The following is a 19,869-nucleotide window of genomic DNA, read 5'->3' as shown; positions in this document are numbered from 1 at the left end:
TGTGTGTGTGTGTGTGTATGCGCGTGCACGTGCGTGTGTGTGGGCCAAAGGCTGATGTTTTCAATCCCTTTCCACCATAAGTTTTGAGACAGCGTGTCTTACTGAACCCAGAGTTCACTGATTCTGTGCCTGTCTTCATGCTCTCAGTGCTGGGAATACAATGTGTTCTGTGCACCTGATTTTTTTATGTGGACTCTGGGGGATCAGGTTCACATGCATGTGCTTTATTGACTGAACCATCTCCAGCACAATGTTGACCTTCTTGGGGGGGGCTGCTGGCTTTTGGGGGCTGGGGTAGGGGGGCTGGGGTATTGCCTACCATCAGGCAGGGTGTGTAGTGCTGAGTAACACGGAAGGTGATTGAAGGTGGTGTCACAGGGAATCAGCTAATCAGTCGGTGAGCACTTTCCCCCTCTAGACTGCTTCTCAGAGCAGCAGACACCTGCCCCAGCTTCTGCAAACACGTGTTTTTACAGTGTGGGCAGGAGTGGAGGGAAGTGCAGGCCAGACAGTGAGGAGTGGACGACTTTGGTCCTGATATGAGGGACAGAGTCTGCCTGAAGTTCTGCTAGCTGTGGGGCAGCCTCTACTCAGCCGAGGCCACAGTGGAAGCAGGCAGACAGAATCCAACTGGGAAACATCTGAGCTCTGGGGGTCAACCTCCACCATAAACACTAGCCGGTTGCTTGTGACCGCAGGTATTTGTTTAAATAAAGTATGAAAATGAGTTCATTAGGCCCCATTAGCTGGCGAGAGCAGATGATCATAAATTGAAGGCCCTGGCAACTAGCTCTCAGCCATGGAACATTGGCTCAGCTCCACTGGCCTTCCCTCAAGCTATAAAACAAGAATGAAATGTGTGGGCAGTTTGGAAGGAGTGTGGGAGTTCAGGAGGGGTGGAGGTGTGGATCTGGGACAGGGGAAGCCCTCCTGGGTTAGGATGTCTACGGAAAAGTCTTGGACAGTTTCTAGAACTGAGGCCAGTTGGATAGGAGCGACTGCCTGCCCCTCTCACTCTGCATCCCCACCTCCAGAGTAAAGGATGAGCAAGGGTCTGAGGCAGTCCCCAGATGGGTCCCTGTGACATGAGCTAGAAGACTTCCTTTCTGGGGCTGCAGAGAGGGCTTTGTGAGTTAAGTGCTTGCTATGCACACATGAGGATTTGAGTTTGGTCCCCCAGGACCCACGTGAGAAAAATGTAGCATCCGTTTGTAATCCTAGTACTGAGGAGGTAGATATAGGCAGATCCTGGGGGTTCACTGGCCAGCCAGTCATCCTTCTTACTGAGTACCAGGCCAATGAGAGAGAGACCCAGTTTTAAAAAACAAGGTGGATTGTTCCTGTCTAAAGAGAAACAGCTGAGGATGTCTTCTGGCTGCCACACAAAATGTGCCCATGTACCTGCATTCACACATATGTGCACATGCACACCTCATATACATGCTCATCTATGAACTTGTGAGTGTGCACATGAGTGTGTGTGTGCACACACACACACAGACATCCTATTACACAGACACACCATCATCTCTGTTAACATTTGTTTCTGCTGTCTGTGTGACATATACTAACCTACATCAGATCTCTGCTGCCTACCTAGTGCCTATCTGTCTCCTCTGTGTTGGCTTCCTTCTGCTCCAGGCTTGGGGAAATGTTTTTATTTATATGCTCCGTGTCTGTTGTCTTCCACAACAGACCTGGGTTTTGATGCCTCCCTCACCCCAATAGCAGCCATCTCTGGTCTTGCAGGAAGGACACTGCCAAGGATAGGCAGAGTCAAGTGGACAAGTGTATGCATGTTGCTCAATGGTCAGGGTTTGAGGTGGGGTTAGCTCCAAGGCCCTGCATGCGATCCAAGAACCACTGTGAGGTGCTCCGGGGACACAGCTTACCACAGGATATCCCATCCTGTGTAGTGTCTGCACTGATTGGCAGGGTCACTGCCGAGAACTCCCAGTGTCAATGGCCCTATTGAAGTGTCAGTCTGGAATGTTCCTTGCCCATCTCTACCTCATGAGCCAGTTTGTGAAAGTTGTTTCAGCCCACAGCATGCCACACACATCTTACTTGAGCACAGTATAGATTTTAGCAGGGCTGTGACCACAAAAAGGCAGATGATATAGGCAAACTCTTAGTGGAGGAAGAGAAGTGGCCGAACCCAATGGGAATCCATGGACTGAGCAGCTGGGTGGATCCAGGAGGTGGTCAGAGCACACGGCACACATGCTTTTCTTTAACTGTGTATGTTACTGTGTGCAGATGTGCACACAACTGTGTGCATATGATATTCAGCAGACACTAAGAGTGTTAGGTTGAGATAGCCTTCATCTAGACAATTAAACCACAGTGGCTGGCCAGTAAGTTTGCCTCCCTAACACTGAGGTTACCAGTACATGTACCACCTCACTTGGATTTCTAAAATAGATTTTGAACTCATGTCCTCATCAACTGAGTCATCTTCCCAGACCCATATGTGTTATTTTTACATTTTTAGTGTAAAGACATTTGAACTTAACACACAGCACTGCTAGGCATTTCTGTGGCCATGGCCTTTGGGAAACTGGGTGAGAGCTGTGACTTGGGGAGGGAAGGGACTTTTCAGGTAGACCAGAAGTACAGTTTGCCCCTTACTCCCAGCATGTGATGAGACAGAGATGGAAATGTGGCTTCCAGAGGCCACTTCTGAGCTGTGTGACTGTGGGGACCTCCACCTTCAGAGTCCTTATTGCTTAGTTGGGGTAAGAGGATATGAGTGGTCACAGAGTGTGACAAGTAGCATGTGGTAGTGTTGAGGAACTTGGCACTGGGGAGTGTTCAGAGAGGCCACTGCTACTGTCTAGGACACTCACAGGGGAAGGGGCCTGCAGCATAGCCTGATGGCAGCCACAGGTCACCTCGCCCATCTAATCTCAACATGGCATGTCTGCACAGTTCTCAGAAACAGCGCAGTGGAAGAGCTTCAGCAACTTTTGGGGAATCAGGGAATTATTTTTTGCCCAGAATTCGGGAGGCCCTAGCTTTAATCCACTGTGCCACACAAAGAAACAAGCCAAACATTAAGAGTCATGTGAATGTGAGCTATTCCTCAAGGCCTCTGCCATCTGTGTGTGGGGGTGTAACAGTGAGGGGGCAGCCATGAGCAGTTTATGCTGAGCTGGACTCATCGAGATCCAGGGGCTGAGGACCCTTTGAGCCCGAGGCTTTTCATAGCCTTAGATTTCTCACTCAAAGTGTCACGGGGCAGGGGCAGATCTGGGATTTGGAGCCAGGAGATTTGGGCCTTGTCCTAGCCTTGCAAGACCTCAGCACTGCAGTCCTGCCCTATTAGGAGGGCGCTGAATATTGCCCTGCACACAGTAAGAATGTCTGCTGAATATATCTTCCAGCCTCAGTTTTCTTACCTATAACATGGCCAGAATATCAATATGACTCCACACTGCTATAAGAACTAAGCTAAGTATGTGAGGAAAGGTACGAGAGAAATAGAGAGAGAGAGAGAGAGAGAGAGAGAGAGAGAGAGAGAGAGAGAGAGAGAGAGAAGTAATTCTGGTTGCCAAAAGAGAATTCTACAGCATTTGAAGCAGATGATAAACTCCTAGCTCTGAGATTGCTGTCTGTATAAGGAGATAAACCACACCTCCTACTTACCCCTGGCCCCAGGGTAATGGCCACCACACATCTAAGAAGACATGCCAGTTACTCCCAGGAGGCCTGTGTCCACTCTTAGTAGCTTGGTTCGACATGGGGGCCACCCTTTCTTGTTAGGGCACACTTCCCGTTTTCCTTTCCAGATAAGAAGGCTGCTTACCCATAATGATGCCATTTCTCTCCAGGGGCTCCTGCCAGCTGACCTTGAGAGAGGTGTCCAGAATCTCCGTGAAGCTCAGGTGCCCCACAGCTCCGGGTTCTACCAATTAAAAATAAAGATGCCTGTTAACACTCAAGCCTGCTGTTCTTTGATCAGACCTGTATGGGCAGCTTTAACTACAGAAAGGAATGGTGAGACAGGGCCAGCAGAAGCCCATAGGGAAGAAACACCAGGAGGCACGCAGCCGGGACTAGGGGCTGGGGGCTGAGGTATGCTCTCTGTTTTGGAGTATATTACTTTGCCAGCTCCATGCAGACACCCTGAATGAGGTGAAGAAAGCAACCACAGGAAATTCAGTAGTCACAGTTTCTGTCTTTTTCCCTGATCCAATCCAGTAGAATAATCTGCCTGCTTGACCTGAAAATCAATTGCTTGCTAGAATCCTCCATTAAGGGGTTGGGGGCATAGCTCCATAGTAAAATAACCTGCCTGGAATCCCCCAGTAAGGGGCTGGGGTGTAACTCAGTGGTAGAGCACCTGCCTAGAATCCTTGAGAGAGGGGGTTGGCTTTGCAAGAATACTTCACTAGAATCTTCCAGTGAAAGGAGCCAGGAGTCTGACTTTTGCTTTGTGGCACCCATAGACCTTGTGGAAGCCAGAAATGGAGCGTAGGGCCAAGGGCAGCGCCTGTTCACCTGACCCAGAGGTCTAGTTTCTGAATACTTCTTTCCCAAGGGATTTTTCAGGAGAAAGGGAAAGCGCCAGCAAAAGGCCTGCGCCATCCTGCTTAAGAGGAAAAGAAGGGGTCTGGAGGAGACAATACACTTCCCCATACTCCTCTCTCAGCCAAGGACCTGCTCTAGCACCCTTCCACTCAAGGCTTCTTGCACGGGCTCCTTTGCAAACCTGCTGGCAACAGTCTCACTGAGGGCTCTGGTGTGAAGTAGGGGGTCTCTTTAGGCTTGCAGGAGAGGAGGGTCACAGGCTCTTTTCCGCTCCCATCAGCCTTGCCACACAAGCAGCCGCCAGTACCCCTCTCCCTCCTGGAACCATGACAAAGCCCCTAACACAACTTATGAATTTTAAAATAGGTGCAGCCTCACTCATGGGGTGAGAGCAGCGGAAGCCTCCATAAAGGGGATGAAACACTGACAAATGCCACTTCTCTCCGTGGAAGACGGTAAAATAGGATGGCTGTCAGGGCCATGTCATCCTCCCCGCCGACCACGAGCTTCCAGAAAGACATTCTGACGGGTTTTGTGAAGCGGCTTGTTCTTTTGCGATCGATGTAGCAGGAGGGAAGGCTTTCTGCGCCTTTTATATTCCCAGTGTTTCTGCTTCCTGGATTCTTGCCCGAATGCGCTGTCCTCTAACTCTGCTAATATCTGGGTTTCACTTTATATTCCTTTTCTCTTTACTGCGCCCCTCCCCCAGCATGTTATTAATTCACTGGGGCTCTGGAGAAGGCCTAGCCGAGCTTATATCTGTGACACAGGGCCCGAGCCCAAACAAGCTGCACCCCCAGAGTCAGCTGCAACCCCACTTTCAATACCGTCTTTATGATGGTGCAACATCTTTCTAAGTAGGACAAATAGGCCCCTGCCTACTAGAAATGGTAGTCTGGGGGCAGGGGAGATGCCTCAGTTGAGGATCTGAGTTCTTTTTGTTTTACTGTATTCATTTTCAGTTTTCCAATTTCACAAAGGTGTATGGCTATATGCATGTTTGCATGTATGGGGCTGTCATACACGGGCACAGGTGTGAGTGTGTATGTGTGCACATGTAGAGACGAAGGGTTGATGTTAGGAGTCATCTTCAATGCTCTTCTAACCTATTCATTGAGGTGGGCCTCTCAATCAAACCTAGAGTTGGCTTGATCTCCTGTCTCTGCATTCTGGGGCTGGAATCACAGCCATTCTCAACATTTAGCCAGCATTTAGGTGGGGATCCCCACTCAGGTCCTCACACTTGCTCTTTGATAAAAATATCATCCCAGCTCCTGGGAGGAGACAAGTGGATCCTGGGACTCCTTGCTCAGTCAGCTCAGCCTAATGGGTAGCTCCAGGCTCATTAAGAGACCATGTTTCAAAAAATAAGGTGAAGTCTCACATACACACACACACACACACACACACACACACACACACACATACACACACACACACACGCACAGACAGTGAGTCTCAAAGTAATATATAAATATATTATGCTAGAACATGGGCCTCAAGTAATTTTATTGTATTTTTTTTCACTTGACATTATATCATAACAGTTTTCCCTCAAGTTTTTTAAGCTTCAAAGTTTGAGTTTTTAAGTAACTACAGGATATTTGTTGTATGACTGTTTCATTTCTCCCCCAGTTGTCCCCATTTGGGACATCTAATGCTTTTCATCGGGTTTCATTATAAATGGCTGTCAAGAGCCTCCTAGGAATTTTTTTCGTTGTGTTTATGAGAAAATGTTTTGTTCCTTATTCTAGGGTCACCTCAAAGCCATAACCCTAATGCCTCAGCACCCCGAGTGCTGGGATAAGTGCACACCACCGTGCCCAGCTAGTCTTCCTGCACACGGTCTCATGTGCCTGCAGTTGCTCCATCAGGTATCTTCACCGGACAATGTGTCCTCGTCACAACAGTTGCCTGAGAGCAGAGCAGGGGCCCATTGGAACTGACTGGGGAGAGGCAATGCAAGCCGAAGTCAAGGTCAGGGGATAGCCCTGATGCAAGACCCCAGTGTGGCAGACAAAGAGCATGGGGGGCGGGGGAGGCATATGGGTGATACTCAAGCAAAAAATATGAGACTAGAATTAAAAATCTGAGCAACAATCAACTCAGCAAGACTGAACACAATAGGACTATTCCCTCTATTGCTGTCCCCAAAGCTCCTGCTTTTGAACAAAGCTGCTCCCACATTCCAGAGTCACTTGCCATTTTGCCATTCAGGGATACACTGAACTACTGGGCTTCTATGTGCCTTCTGCACTGTGACCCAGGAAAAGGGACTGCTTTGACTACCCGTTGACCTGCGCCCTGGGAGGGTAGGCTCCAATACTAGGAGAGAGATACTCACTGTCCTCGTGGGTCCATACAAGCTGAGGCGTGCTTGGAGGTCCATCCCCCGGGGTGGTAAAACACAGGACTGATGTGAAGTAGGCCGTGAACTTCTTCAAGTTCGTTATGTACCCGTGGTGGATTCCATGGAAGTCAGGAGCAATAGTGACTACAGTGACAGTCTCAGGGGCATCTGCTGGCCAAGCCAGAAGCTGGTAGGGAAAGGGTTAAAGAAAAGATGCCCTTTAAATTGCATTTCTTCAATTAACTGTCTATCAAAATTACAGCTTACAATTAGTATGTATTTAAAGAAAGCATATTCATAATCTAATAAGTTTATAAATCCCCCATCATTTTTCTATTTTTCATGTTTGGGGATAAAACCCAGAGCCTTACACATGTTAGCAAGCACTCTGCCCCAGATCTAAACTTCCAGCCCCTCACTGGGAGATTCTAGACAGGTGCTCTACCACTGAGCCACACCCACAGCCTCTCACTGGAGGATTCTAGGATTCTACCACTGAGATATATCCTTCTTCACTTTACAGAGTTTTATTAAGTTTCCCAGGCTGGCCTTGAACTTGTGGTTATCCTACCTCAGTCTCCCAAGTAGCTGAGATAGTAAGTCCTGGCTCTAAATCCTATTATATCTGATAATCTCACTTCAAAATGAATTCAAAATATGCCTCTATTTGTGTACATTTACATGCATATATATATATATATATATATATATATTAATGAAATGGCTACTTAACTGTTGTTACAGTAATGGACACTCCCTTTTAAACCTCCATCTTCTCTTAGGATACTACTGAACATGGATTTTTTTTTTTAATAGTGAGGGGAAAAGATGACATCATCTGTTAATTCAATTAATTAGCATGAGGAGATAAACACAAACATTCTCCAGATAGAAGTCTACACTGACTCAAAATGATTCAATAGGAACAACATTAATGATTTATAATTTATGTTATACTAGTTTCCTGGAATGGATTTTAGGAGATAGGCTAGAATTTTAAATAAAGAGCATGCACAGGGGCTAGAGATTTAGAAAAACTGGTAGAGAGCTTGGCTAGTATGCAGAAAACCCTAGTTTCCAACTCAGTACCATATAAATCTAACATTCTGGCACATGCTTATAATCCCAGGAGTAAGGAGGTGGACACTGGAGAATCAGGAGTTCAAAGTTATATTCAGCCACACAGTGAGTTTGAGGACAGTCTAGTCCTTATGAAACTGTCTTAAAAACAAAACAAGACATAGCCCACATGCATGCATATGTGCGTGTGTGTCTGTGTGTGTGTACATGTGCATGTTCTAGCAAAAGCCACTTTCGCTATCTGGCAATGCTGTGTACGAGTATGAGTTTTAGTATCTTGACACCATGAGTCTCCAGAACTGATTGGTTCTGAAAGCCATTGGGCAGCAGTACACAGAACACATCTGTGCAGATCAAACTGACAAGCCAGCCAGTGTTTTCGCCACACAGACCGGGCAGGAGAGTAAAGAGTGATGGAGTTTCACGCTCATCAGTATAATTTCCCTTCAAAAAAGCATCTGCCCTTAGATACCTCCGAGGAAGAGGCAGACTCATGGCATGTTCTTAGCTGGGCCTGCCCTCATCACAGACAAACAAGTGTTTGAGGGAGCTGAACCCAAGTGAAAAGGAAAAATGAACCAAATGCCAGGCAATGACTCCCTTTGAAGCTGAAAGCATCAGTGACTCACCCCTCCCTGAAGGGGCTCCTAAGTCTCCTGCCTAAGGGGTTAGTGAACCTACTTTTGCACAATGAAGTCAGACTCCCAAGTCTAACCAGAAGTTATACAGAGGAAGGAAACTATGCTTTTGGAATGTGCACCGGAGCCCATCATACCCAGCAACTGAGTCTGTTCATTAATTCAGTTTGGTAGGGCACCCTGGCCCACAATCTCTGTTCTCCATTCTTTAAACAGAACTGTTCCCAAAGCAGAGAACAGAATGGTCTCTTTCCTGGATGGGAGCCTCCCTCTCATGAATCCTTGCCCTTGACTCCTTCTAGGAAGAAGTGGTTGGATATAGGCTGACTCAAATCATCCCACATAGATGATTGTGTGTGTGTGTGTGTGTGTGTGTGTGTGTGTGTGTGTGTGATGAATGTGTGCATGTATGTATGCTGGTGTGCATGTATATGTGTGCCCATGGGTGTCCAAGCATGTGGAGCTCAGAGGCTGACATCAAATGTCACTCCCCATCTTAGTTTTTGAGACAGAAACCCTCACTGAACTTGGAGCTTACTCATTCCATTAAGCTGGCTGGCCAGCAAGCCCCGGAGATCTCCTGCTTCTGCTTCCCCAGTGCTGGGACTGAAGGTGTGCACACCAAGCATGGATCTTTTAGTGCCATAGGTTCTGAGGGACCACAAGTCCTTATGCTTGTATGGAACATGGACTGAGCCATCTCCCAGCCTTCCCTGAGGCTCAATAACCCCACTAGAGCCTGTTTTTTGTACCCTTCTCAACTGATCATTTGAATTTCTGGGATAACTGATCAGATTGCAGACAAATGGTGGCCCCACCAAGGCTGTCGTCCTCTGCATTTGATGCCCTGAGTTTTCAATGACATAGGAAGGGCAGAACCTAATGTATGATGATCAATACTGCCAGAGTGCCATCTGGAAGTTCCAAAACCAGGCCAGGTACCTTGTATCCCTGGTTGATGCCATTGATGAACTGCTGGGGTGGCGGGTTCCACAGGAAGTGCACGGTGGTGGAATTCACAGCTTCTGCCTGCACGTTCTGGGGGGGTGCAGTAGGCACTGTTCCCATATGGAGGTGGTAGGCAGCAGCACAAGTGGCAGGAGGCACCATGAGGAGAAGATACAAAAAGAAACCTCAGTCACAACTCAGGATTCAAGAGCAGATGGGAAGGGAGGTGAATGTCTCCCAAGCTAATCCTCATGTAACAAAGAAGGAGAACTGGTCCATTTCTTATTTTTCTGTGGGAGAGCAGTTTCTTTAAGGCAGAGGCAGGAAACTGCATCTGACCACTGTCTCATCCCACAGATAGGCCTTTCCCACAGATCTGAGATGAACAACACACTAAACCCTTATTGTTTCTTCAGTTACCCCTATGGCCACCTGAAATCGTCACAGCTATCTAGAATGGCCTTACGCTTGCTGCTATGTTCCAAGCTCTCCTCCCCATTCCCAGTTAGTTTTTATTGTTCACTTGACATAACCTGGGAAGAGATACACTCAACTGCAGAACTATCCAGATTAGATTTGTCTGTGGGGATTACCCTGATTGATGATTGATGTAGGAAGGCCCAGCCCACTGTGGGCAGTGCTATTCCTAGGCAGGTGAACCTGGGTTCTATATTATAAGAACGCTAGCTGAGCGTGAGCTTGTGAGCAGTGTTTCTCCATGGTTTTTGCCTCCAGTCCCTGCCCTGAATTACTTCCCTAAGTGATGGACTGTGGCCTGGAAGTAAAGCCAAATAAAAACTTTCCTTTCCTAAGGCACATTAGTGTTGTCGTGGTGTGACACGTTAGTGACATCATTATAGTGACAGAAAGGGAGCTAGAATTCTCTGTGTATGTGAATGTGTGTTTGTATGTAGTTGCACATGTGTGTGCAGGGGCACATGCCTGTGGAGGTCAGAGGCCATCCCCAGGTGTTGTTCCTCTAGCCCTGTCCATATTATTTTTTATAAAGATTGTTTTATCTTTATGTGTATGGGTGTTTTGCCTGCATGTATGTCTGTGTACCATGTGTGCCTGGTGTCCAGGGAGGTCAGAGTAGGTACTGGATTCACTGGGACTGGACTTACGGATGGTTCTGAGTTGACACGTGGGTACTGGGAGCTGAACCTGGGTCCTCTGCAAGAACAAGTGTTCTCAACCATAAGCCGTAGCTCCAGCCCCTTCTATTGTCTTCGCTTTTTGTTTGCTTTTTGATGCAGGTTGCCAGAGAGGATTACTTAAGGGGACCTGAAACTCGCCGATTAGAATATTCTGGCCAGTGAGCCCCAGGGACCTACAAGTATGTGCCTCCATGTCTGGGTTTTTTTAAAAGAGGGTTCTGGGGGTCACACCCAGGTGTTTGTGATTATTAAGGCAAGCAAATTACAGAATGAGTTACTGTCCCAGCTGCCCAGGGAATGCAGAGGAGGAAAGGGCTTATTGACTTTACTTCCAGGTCACAGTTCGTCATGGAGGGAAGTAACTCAGGCAGGGACTGAAGACAAAAGCCTCGGAGGAGCACTGCCCACTGGCTTGTTCACTGGCTCAAAACCATCACACTCCTCCTATGTGTATTACTGTTCATTCAAGCACAAAGAACTATAGGCAACTAAGGGTTGGTTGCTAAGACTTGGAGAAACAGTCTTTCCCTGGGAAGGCAACACCAATTGATTATTCAATATTAAATGGTTAGCTCCCCCTCCCCCAAACATATCTACAAGTAACATACACATGGAGCAGGATGTATTTATGTATTTAGGAATATATGTGAATATCCATATATGTCTGTAACAATAATTGGTACAAAAAGGTGGCATACATTTGAACGAGGGCAACGAGGAGCATATGAGAGGGTTTGGAGAGAGGAAGGGGGATGGGGGAATGATGTAATTATATCATATTATAATTTTAAGAAATAAAGGAAAAAAATCTAAGGGAAAACTACTTCTGGCTCTGCCCTGCCTCTTTCTTACATTCACTGAGCATCTGCTGAGTCCTGTGATGCCCTTATGGGGCACCTGCCCTGGGAGGATGCTCCTGGAGTGTTGAGCAGGGCAGAGCATGCATGTGGCTCTGGATTGCCCACTTGGTTGGACTGAGAAGTTGAGATGCACGTTGGAGATTGGGAAAGTCCACCTCACTTGTGTCTGTGAAGGTGTTTGCAGGTTCCCAGAGGTTACTTAGGGGCTGGCTGCCTGCCCTGTTGTGGGCAGCATCAGCTCCAAGGGCCAGAGTCTATATAACAAAAAGGGAAGAAGGGAGTCTACTGCTGCAGGTGTGGTCCAGATCCCTGAGAGGGGAGCAGCTGTGCCCCACCATACCCTTCCCCCATGATGTCCCGGCTCACCAGTCAGAAACAATGGTGCCAACTACCATGGACCATAACATAACAACTCAGCCTAAATGGAGTTTTCCTCCTTTGAATAGCTTTTAAGTTTAAAATGGCATGTATTTATTTGGGAGGAGCCACGTGAGTACCTTTGTGATTATGGGGAGGTTAGAGGAAGGTGAAGGAAGAGGAGTGGACTGGAGGAGGAAGCAGAGTTAAAAAGAGAGGATGTTGGTGGCACACACCTTTAATTCCAGCACTCGGGAAGCAGAGACAGGCAGATCTCTGTGAGTTCAAGGCCAGCCTGATGTACAGAACTAGTTCCAGGATAGCTAGGGCTGTTACACAGAGAAACCCTATCTTGAAACACCCCCTCCAAAAGAGGAGAGAGAGAGAGAGAGAGAGAGAGAGAGAGAGAGAGAGAGAGAGAGAGAGAGAGAGAGAGAAGAGGGAAAGGGAAGGAGGAAGGGTAAGAAAGATAGTGGACGGGAGAGAAGGGAGGAGGAGAGGGGAGGAGAGGGGAAAAGAGGGTGGTGAAGGAAGGAATGGTAATGTGCAACTGGACTAGGAAAAATTGCTAAGACAACTAAAGGTGACTCTTCAGGAGCTTCAGATGGAAAAACAAGGATGCTTCACAGAGAGGAACAAGGGTAAGATGTGTTGTTGTTTCACAGAAGAATCCCACCAGGCATTTGAGGAATAATTAAACAATTATAATCACTACCCAGACACCCAAGTAAATAAATAAGTAACATTGCAGACAAGAAAATAGACCAACAAACAACTATCCCTTATGCATACAAGTTCCAAACACAATCAAGAAAACACTAAAAGATCAAATTCAGCAATATACCGCAGTTATAACGTAGCCTTATCTGGTGGGATTTATCTCATAAACAATAGAGTGGCCCAATATTTGACTATCAATCACAGCAAAGTACCAAATCAACTGAATAAAGAAAACCCAATCTTAATAGGGTTAGAATAGGCATTTGATAAATTTTAAGATCTAATCATGATAATAATAATAAAAAATACCTTTCTGTCAAGAAGGAATTTAAAAGAACTTGGCAAATTTGATAAAGGGCATCTATAATGCACCTGTGACTGCGATCTCATTTGAGATGAGTGCCTGCCTGGAAGATGCTGCCCTGAGATCAGGGACAAGGTAGGATGGAAGACATCCTATGTGGCTTTTCTACTCTGCAAGTCCAGATGATGAAGACAAGAAAAAGGGGGGGGAGGCAAACTGACAGGGGAGATGCTGTCTACCTATGGGCAATATGACTATCTACACAGAAAAGCCTCATCACCTCCAGGAAAGCTCCTAGGACTAAGACAGGCTGGCAAGATTTCTGGCTGCAAGGTCAAAGCTCAAGAATCAATTCTGTTTCTAAACACAAGCAGTAAGTAATTGGAAACTGAAGTTCAAAAAATTGGTTCCCAGGGGTGTGGAGGTGGAGAGCTGCCTTGGTCCTGCCTCAACAAGATGATGGGACAGACTTAGTAGACTTCCTAGGAAAGAAGGTCTTACCCTCTCCGAGGAGCAGATAGGAGGATGGGGGAGTAGGGGGAGCAGGAGGAGAGGAGGGAGGGGAAATTGGTGTAGGAATATAAAAAATAAATTAATAAAAAATTGGTTCCATTTAGGGAGCTTGGAGACAGCTCAGTTGGTAAAGAGTTTGTTGTACAAAGGAGGAGAAGCCTGGATTAAGATCTCCAGCACTCACATTAATAGAGTGGGAGATCTCTAGCCATCCAGTGTGGCCAAACTAGTAAGCTGAAGGGCAGGGAGAGACCCTTGTCTCAAAAACACAAAGTAGACTGTGTGCTAAGGAGTGATACCTAAGGTTGACCACTAGCCTTTAAGCATGTGTGCACATACATGTGATCCCCACCCCAACACACAGTCAACCCCATTTAAAAAAGCAACAAAAATGTGAAATAGATACAAACCTGGTAATATGCTAGATCTATAATCTGAAAGTTATAAAAACCACTTAAATACAAACTCTAAATAAATAGCCTGGGAGAGTATTGATGGATTCAAAGATCAGGGAGGCAAAGGACTGTTCTCCAAAGTAATCCATAAGTTAACATGAGCCCATCAAATGCACAACCAGACTCTCTTCATAAACGGAAAAGGCAGTTTTCAATTCATAGGAGAACACAAAGGAACTAGAATAGCCAAGCCAAACCAATTTTGCAGATTAAAAAAAAAAAAACTGGATAAACTACCATGTAATTAAAGATGGTATGAATCTATAGTAACTAAAACAGGTGACCCTGGAAAACAATTGAGTACAATATCAACAATGCCAGTGCCATAGAGAGGAACCTAGAAATGAGACACACAGGTACCAACTGGTGTTCAGAGCAGTACACACAATTCTGCAAAGCCTGGACACTCTTATCAAAATATAAAGAGAACTTCCAGAGAGATGTACCTCACACCTATATGAAAACTAACTCAGGGTGGATCACGGGCTTCTGTGTAAACATATCTCTATCAAGCTTCTGGGTAAGACTGCCGTGTCACTGGACTAGGTGACAGCATGCAGGAATAGTGGCCCCAAGGTTCTTCTGTGAGATGAGTCAGAACTGAAGCCCACACAATGCTGTGTGCAGTGTGCATGGCAGCTTCAGTTTCCTCCCAACCCCAAGTCTACCGATGGATGGGGGACAAATGGGCTGCTCCTATGGGGTGACAGTTACTATTGATTATCAAGTGGATAAGATCTACCATCACCTGGAAGAGGTACCTCTGGGCATGTCTATGAGAGAGTTCCTAGACAGTGTTAACTGCTGTGGGAAGACCCAACCTCAACATGGGCAGTGGTGTCCCAGGGATCCTGGACTGAACAAACAAGGAGGAGAAAGTAAGTTGAGCACCAGCATCCATCTCTCTCTCTCTGCTTCCTGACATTGAATGTAGTGTGATCCTGCTTCATGCCTCCCCCACCATAATAGAGAGTACCCACAAACTGGGCACCAAAACCAACCCTTCCTTAAGTTGCTTTTCTCAGAATATATATATATATATATATATATATATATATATATATATATATATATATATTTTAAATCACAGTAACAGGAAGAACACCAATACACATGGTCAAATACTGTTCAGGAACAAAGGGAACTATCTGCTTCCACACATGAACACATGTGATCCCTGAAATACACTGTACTGTAATCCCAGTACAGGGGGAGGTAGGAGAAGCAACAGTTCAAGGCTAGCCTCAGTTATATAGTAAGGCTACATGGATGGGATCCTGTCCCCAAACAAGCAGCAAATCACATGCACTACTACTGGAAAGGAACCGGTTGAAAAGACTCCATATTGAAGTCCTTATTCTACTTGGTAGTCAATTGAAGGCAAAACTCATTGGAGAGAAGACAAGTGGCTGCTGAGGGTGGTATTGGTTGGAGGTCGGAATGCAAGGGGGCAGGACTAGGAATGAGATCATGTGAGCGACCTGTATCAACCACTGTAGTGACTGTGAATTGAAATCCAGTCTAAAACGTGATACTGTATACCACTGAAGGGAAACTATACCACTAGTTATCTCAAACATATCAATAAATCTTCAATAATAACTAAGACTCTCTCTCTCTCTGTGTGTGTGTGTGTGTGTGTGTGTGTTTGTGTGTGTGTGTGTGTGTGTGTGTGAGAGAGAGAGAGAGAGAGAGAGAGAGAGAGAGAGAGAGAGAGAGAAGGCAAGATGTTGTTCTTTAGGTATTGTGCATTTTGTTTTATGAGACAGGGTCTGTCACTGGCCTGGAGTAGCCAGGTAGGGCTAGGTCAGCTGGTACCTGAGGCACCAGAGAACTGCCTATCTCCATCTCCCCAGAGCTTGGATTACAAGCATAAGCCACCAAGCCTGGTTGGGTGTTTTGGTTAGCATGTGTTCTGGTGTATTGAACTCAGGTCCTCATGCTTGCACAGCAACTGAGTCATCTCCCCCTGCCTCCAGAGAAGAGATTCATGTCCATGGTGGTGATGGGATCGTTGGACATACTTTCTGGAAGTCTGCAGGTGAGGTGGCGGGGGTGGGGGTGGGGATTTGGGAGGGCATGTGGAAAGTCCACAGATTCTGTGCTGGAGAAGTCACATGTGTGCTGTCATGGGCAGCTCCCAGGGAGCTTCCCTTGCCACTGCCAACACAGCATGGAAGCTTCTTCCAGCTGCCACCTAACTGCATGAATGACACTTCTAAAACTAGTCCACCTGTCCAAAGTGCTGCTGATCCTTGACCCAGAACATCAAAGCATAGGACACAGTGGTTAGTGATTTAGACCTCCACATTTGATGTTGGCCCGCATGCAGCACAGAAACAAGGGCAAGTTGGGCTAGGGAGATGCCTGGGTGGCTAAAGTGTTGGCTGTGCAAGCATGAGGACTGGTTTGGATTTCAAGTACTCACATGAATTTAGGGTGTGCTCGGCAGCTTGCCTGTATTACAGCCTTGGAAGGCAGAGGCAGGAATCCCCAGTGCAAACAGGCTAGCCAGATTCCTGTGTTCTGTATCACCATGACCCAGAAACACCACTGTCAAGCTACCACTGGCTGAAACTAAGAGCCAAAGTGACCCCTCCCTGCAGCGACTTTCTCCAGTGTTGTCACTGCCATGGGAACCAGACTCCCTCTGCCCCGTTGTTCTCCGTGGCAGTCTGGGTGATTCTGCTCCAGCATTCCATCAGCCCCAATTACCGCCTGCGCAGTTCCGGCATGCTTCCCTGCCACATGTTCACCTCTCTAAAATAAGCCAAGGAGCAGATGTTCGATAAACGCATTTCGCATCATTTAAGAAGAGTCATTTCCTGGAGTTTCAAGACCAAGTTTGCACCTTCACTTTGAACCCTGTCAGGTGGGGAATCCCTGTCCTTCATCCCTCAGGGAGGCCTAAGAGCACCAAACATGAGTGATGAGTTTCTTTGGTTGAGCCAATGAGGAAGCTGCTTCTAGTCTGTGAAGGTTAATTTTGGTCGCCAACTTGACTGTATCTGGAACGAACTAAGAAACACGGCTCTTGATGAGTCTTGAAGAATTAACAAGATGAGGGAAGCTTTTCTGGGGTGGATAGTTTCTGGAGGCCACCCAGACCTAAAGGCATGTGAGGGAAGGGCTGCTGCTTTTGCCTGCCTGCTTTTGCTTCTTGCTGGTGAGTGTATCTACTCTGTGGCTGCCTCCAGCGATGCCCTAGCCAACTTCTACTGACATCAGAACTCAGGTTCTTTGTCCTTCCAAGAGGGACTAGAGACCAGATGTTCTCCAGGAATCCTCCAAGCCTTCAGTGACAGGTTAGGACTGCTAAGACCTCCTACTTCATGGACTGAGCAGCTATTGGGCTGTCAGCATCTTCAGTGTGCAGATAGCCATTGTATCTGCATCCAATAAGTGCCTTTTGTGATATGCATTTATTCTGTTGCTTCTGTTCCTCTAGAGAATCCTCACACATGTACTTTCCCTTGAGTCCTAACAAAATAAGAAAGCGAATTAAACAATCCTTTCCACAGAGCTACCTTGCCTCTGGAGTCATGGCATCCCACGCTCTGGTTCTGCCTCTCCATCCGTAGAACTGGATGGATGCCTGTTGTCACCCTGGGCTTTAGTAAGACATCACCCATTCTTTTGGACCTTTTGTGTTTCCCAGATCCTTGACTTCCCTTTCACTTAATCATTGTCATTAGAAATGACTCATATATTTGAGGACAATGGAACCAAAAATTCCCTCAAGAGGGACAAGAAAAGAGCTGCAGCCAGGAAGGCCTTCCAGGCAGTGTTTTCAAAGGAGGGAATGACGGTGGCAGGGGAGGTCTTCATCAGTGAGGTGACTTCACCCTAGCCCATGTGGAGAAAAGACAGGCCTTGGTCCACAGAGCCTGGAGGAGTGAGGGCCACAGTCTGTGTTCTGAAGAGCTGGCTGGCTTCCAGCCTAGCCCTCCTCCCAGACTTTCTGATGGAAGCTGTCACCTCCTGCTGCTCAGAGTAAGACCAATGAGGACATTGTCTCAGGACCTGTACTCCAAAGGGCAGTCCTCTAGCAAACTCAGCCTGCTGGAGTGATAGGGTCTTTTCTGGTTTATGCGGGGGGGGGGGGGGAAGGAGGGGCCGGGCATGGTGGTGCACACCTTTAATCCAGCACTTGGGAGGTAGGTGGATCTCTTCGAGTTCAAGGCTAGGCTGGTCTACTCAAGGGCAACATTCACTAAATAACTGCACCCCTGCCCAGGCCTGGGTCTGTTCTCAGTGGTAAACTACATATGGCCCACACCCCTGTGTCACCTCCACTGTTCGCAGGCCCAAACACAAGTTCTGCTATGCCAGGGACCTTAGATAAGGAAGCTAATGGGGAAAAGGCCAAGGCAGAGGAGCATCTTTAGATGGGAGTAGGAGGGTGGTGGGACCACGGACACATCCAGAGGTGACGAGGAGACAATGGCTGTGATGCCACCAGAGGCGGGATTTCTGCAGGTGAAGGAGGGAGAGGCTGGGCAGGGTGGCGTGGTCCTCCACGGTGCCTGGGGTGGGTCATGTGGATCATGGGACACCAATGCCACATAGCACGCAGCACACCTTGCTTCCAGCTATTGGAACTTTGAAGCTGGAAGAGTCACACCTTCCAGCTCTATGCAGGTGTTGCAGGTGACTAAATGAAAAGGCAGTGTGAAGACCGTAGCTCCGACATTCTAAGACCTAGGCCTGGACACACTGAGTAGCTGCACACCAAGCAGTCATAGAAAAAGAGGAGGGGATGAGGGCCCACATAGCTGTCCTGCAGCAAATGGTACTGCAACAAACTGGCCTTCTTCTTCCTCCAAACCAATGATGTGAGATTGCACACTGATTCCCATTAGGAATTAGAATTCTCCAGAATACTTATTTCAACCTCAAACTTTGATTTACATGGAATGAACTAAATTTCATCTCTGATAATTGCTGGCATGCATGCCATGTGCATTATCAATGTACATATACATTTGAGTATGTGTGTATGCACGCACACACACCTGCATGTTCATAGCTGTGTTTCAATACATGTCTGGGCATGGTGGCCTCTTGTTACTCAGACAAATCCTCTCTTTGTATTAATGTAAAAATTCAAGGTTCTTGCCTTGGTGGAGCTAGAGTCCAGCAGGAGAAGCAAATGTTTAGGACTCTGAACGGTAAACGCTGCTGAGAAGGGAAGCAGAAATTTTCTTAAGAATGACCCTATGGAGGAGGTCATCCCAGAGACAGATCATTAAGTGAAAATTGCTAAATTTAAAACAAAGCTTCAATACGGGCTCTCACTAAGCATCTTGGTGTTGGGCTGCCCCTTGAAGTGACAATAAGCATACTTTGGCAGCAAAAAATGTTATCCCTGTGTACCTTTACAGTCAGAGGCACAAGCCACCTTCCTGCAGATGTTCAAAGAGCTTTGCAGACTGGAGAAGGAACCATTGTAGAGACTTCTACCCCATCTCAAGTACTCATCCGGGAGTCCATAGCAGCCCCCGCTCAGCACCCCCAGTGTAACTCCTTAGACATTTTTCTTAACCCATAAGCCCCCTCACTCTTCTGAAGTACACTGGGTTTTTGTTGTTGCTATTATTGTTGCTGTTTGTTTGTTTTTGAGACGGATCCTATGCAGCCCAAGCTCACCTTGATCCTCCTGAAGGCTGGGATTACAGGTGTACATTGCCACACCCAGTTTATTCTCTGCTGTACCTCCTAAAGGGTTTTTCCCCTCACTGGACAGAGCCTGTTGGCCCCTTCTGTCCCCTGGATATTCATTACTCATAGGTACACACTGCAGGGAGATTATTTCCAACCTTCAAAACGTCTAGCCTGGGGCTGCTGAGCCCTTTCTCATGCTCACTGCTCGCTCTAGCTGCCTTCTGAGGAACTGTTCTTTTATCCCCACAGTCCTTAAGTCACCAGGAGCTGACTTCCATACTCCATAAGGC

At 47.0% G+C, this 19,869-nt stretch overlaps 1 protein-coding gene across 1 annotated transcript in view; it reads right to left on the bottom strand.

The window, feature by feature from the left end:
• The window catches only part of Sdk1 (sidekick cell adhesion molecule 1), a 920,228-nt gene that overhangs the window by 157,139 nt on the left and 743,220 nt on the right, over positions 1-19,869 (bottom strand). The window contains exons 18-20 of the mRNA XM_051205538.1: positions 9,544-9,659; positions 6,878-7,070; positions 3,809-3,907 (exon numbers count right to left, since the gene is read on the bottom strand). Coding sequence (XP_051061495.1) covers positions 3,809-3,907; positions 6,878-7,070; positions 9,544-9,659 — 408 coding nt within the window. The remainder of the gene's footprint in view (positions 1-3,808; positions 3,908-6,877; positions 7,071-9,543; positions 9,660-19,869) is intronic.

Source organism: Phodopus roborovskii, unplaced genomic scaffold (assembly GCF_943737965.1).
Source record: "Phodopus roborovskii unplaced genomic scaffold, PHOROB, whole genome shotgun sequence".
Taxonomy (NCBI): domain Eukaryota; kingdom Metazoa; phylum Chordata; class Mammalia; order Rodentia; family Cricetidae; genus Phodopus; species Phodopus roborovskii.
Note: the sequence above shows the minus strand (reverse complement) of the source record. Positions and strands in the feature narration are given on the sequence as shown.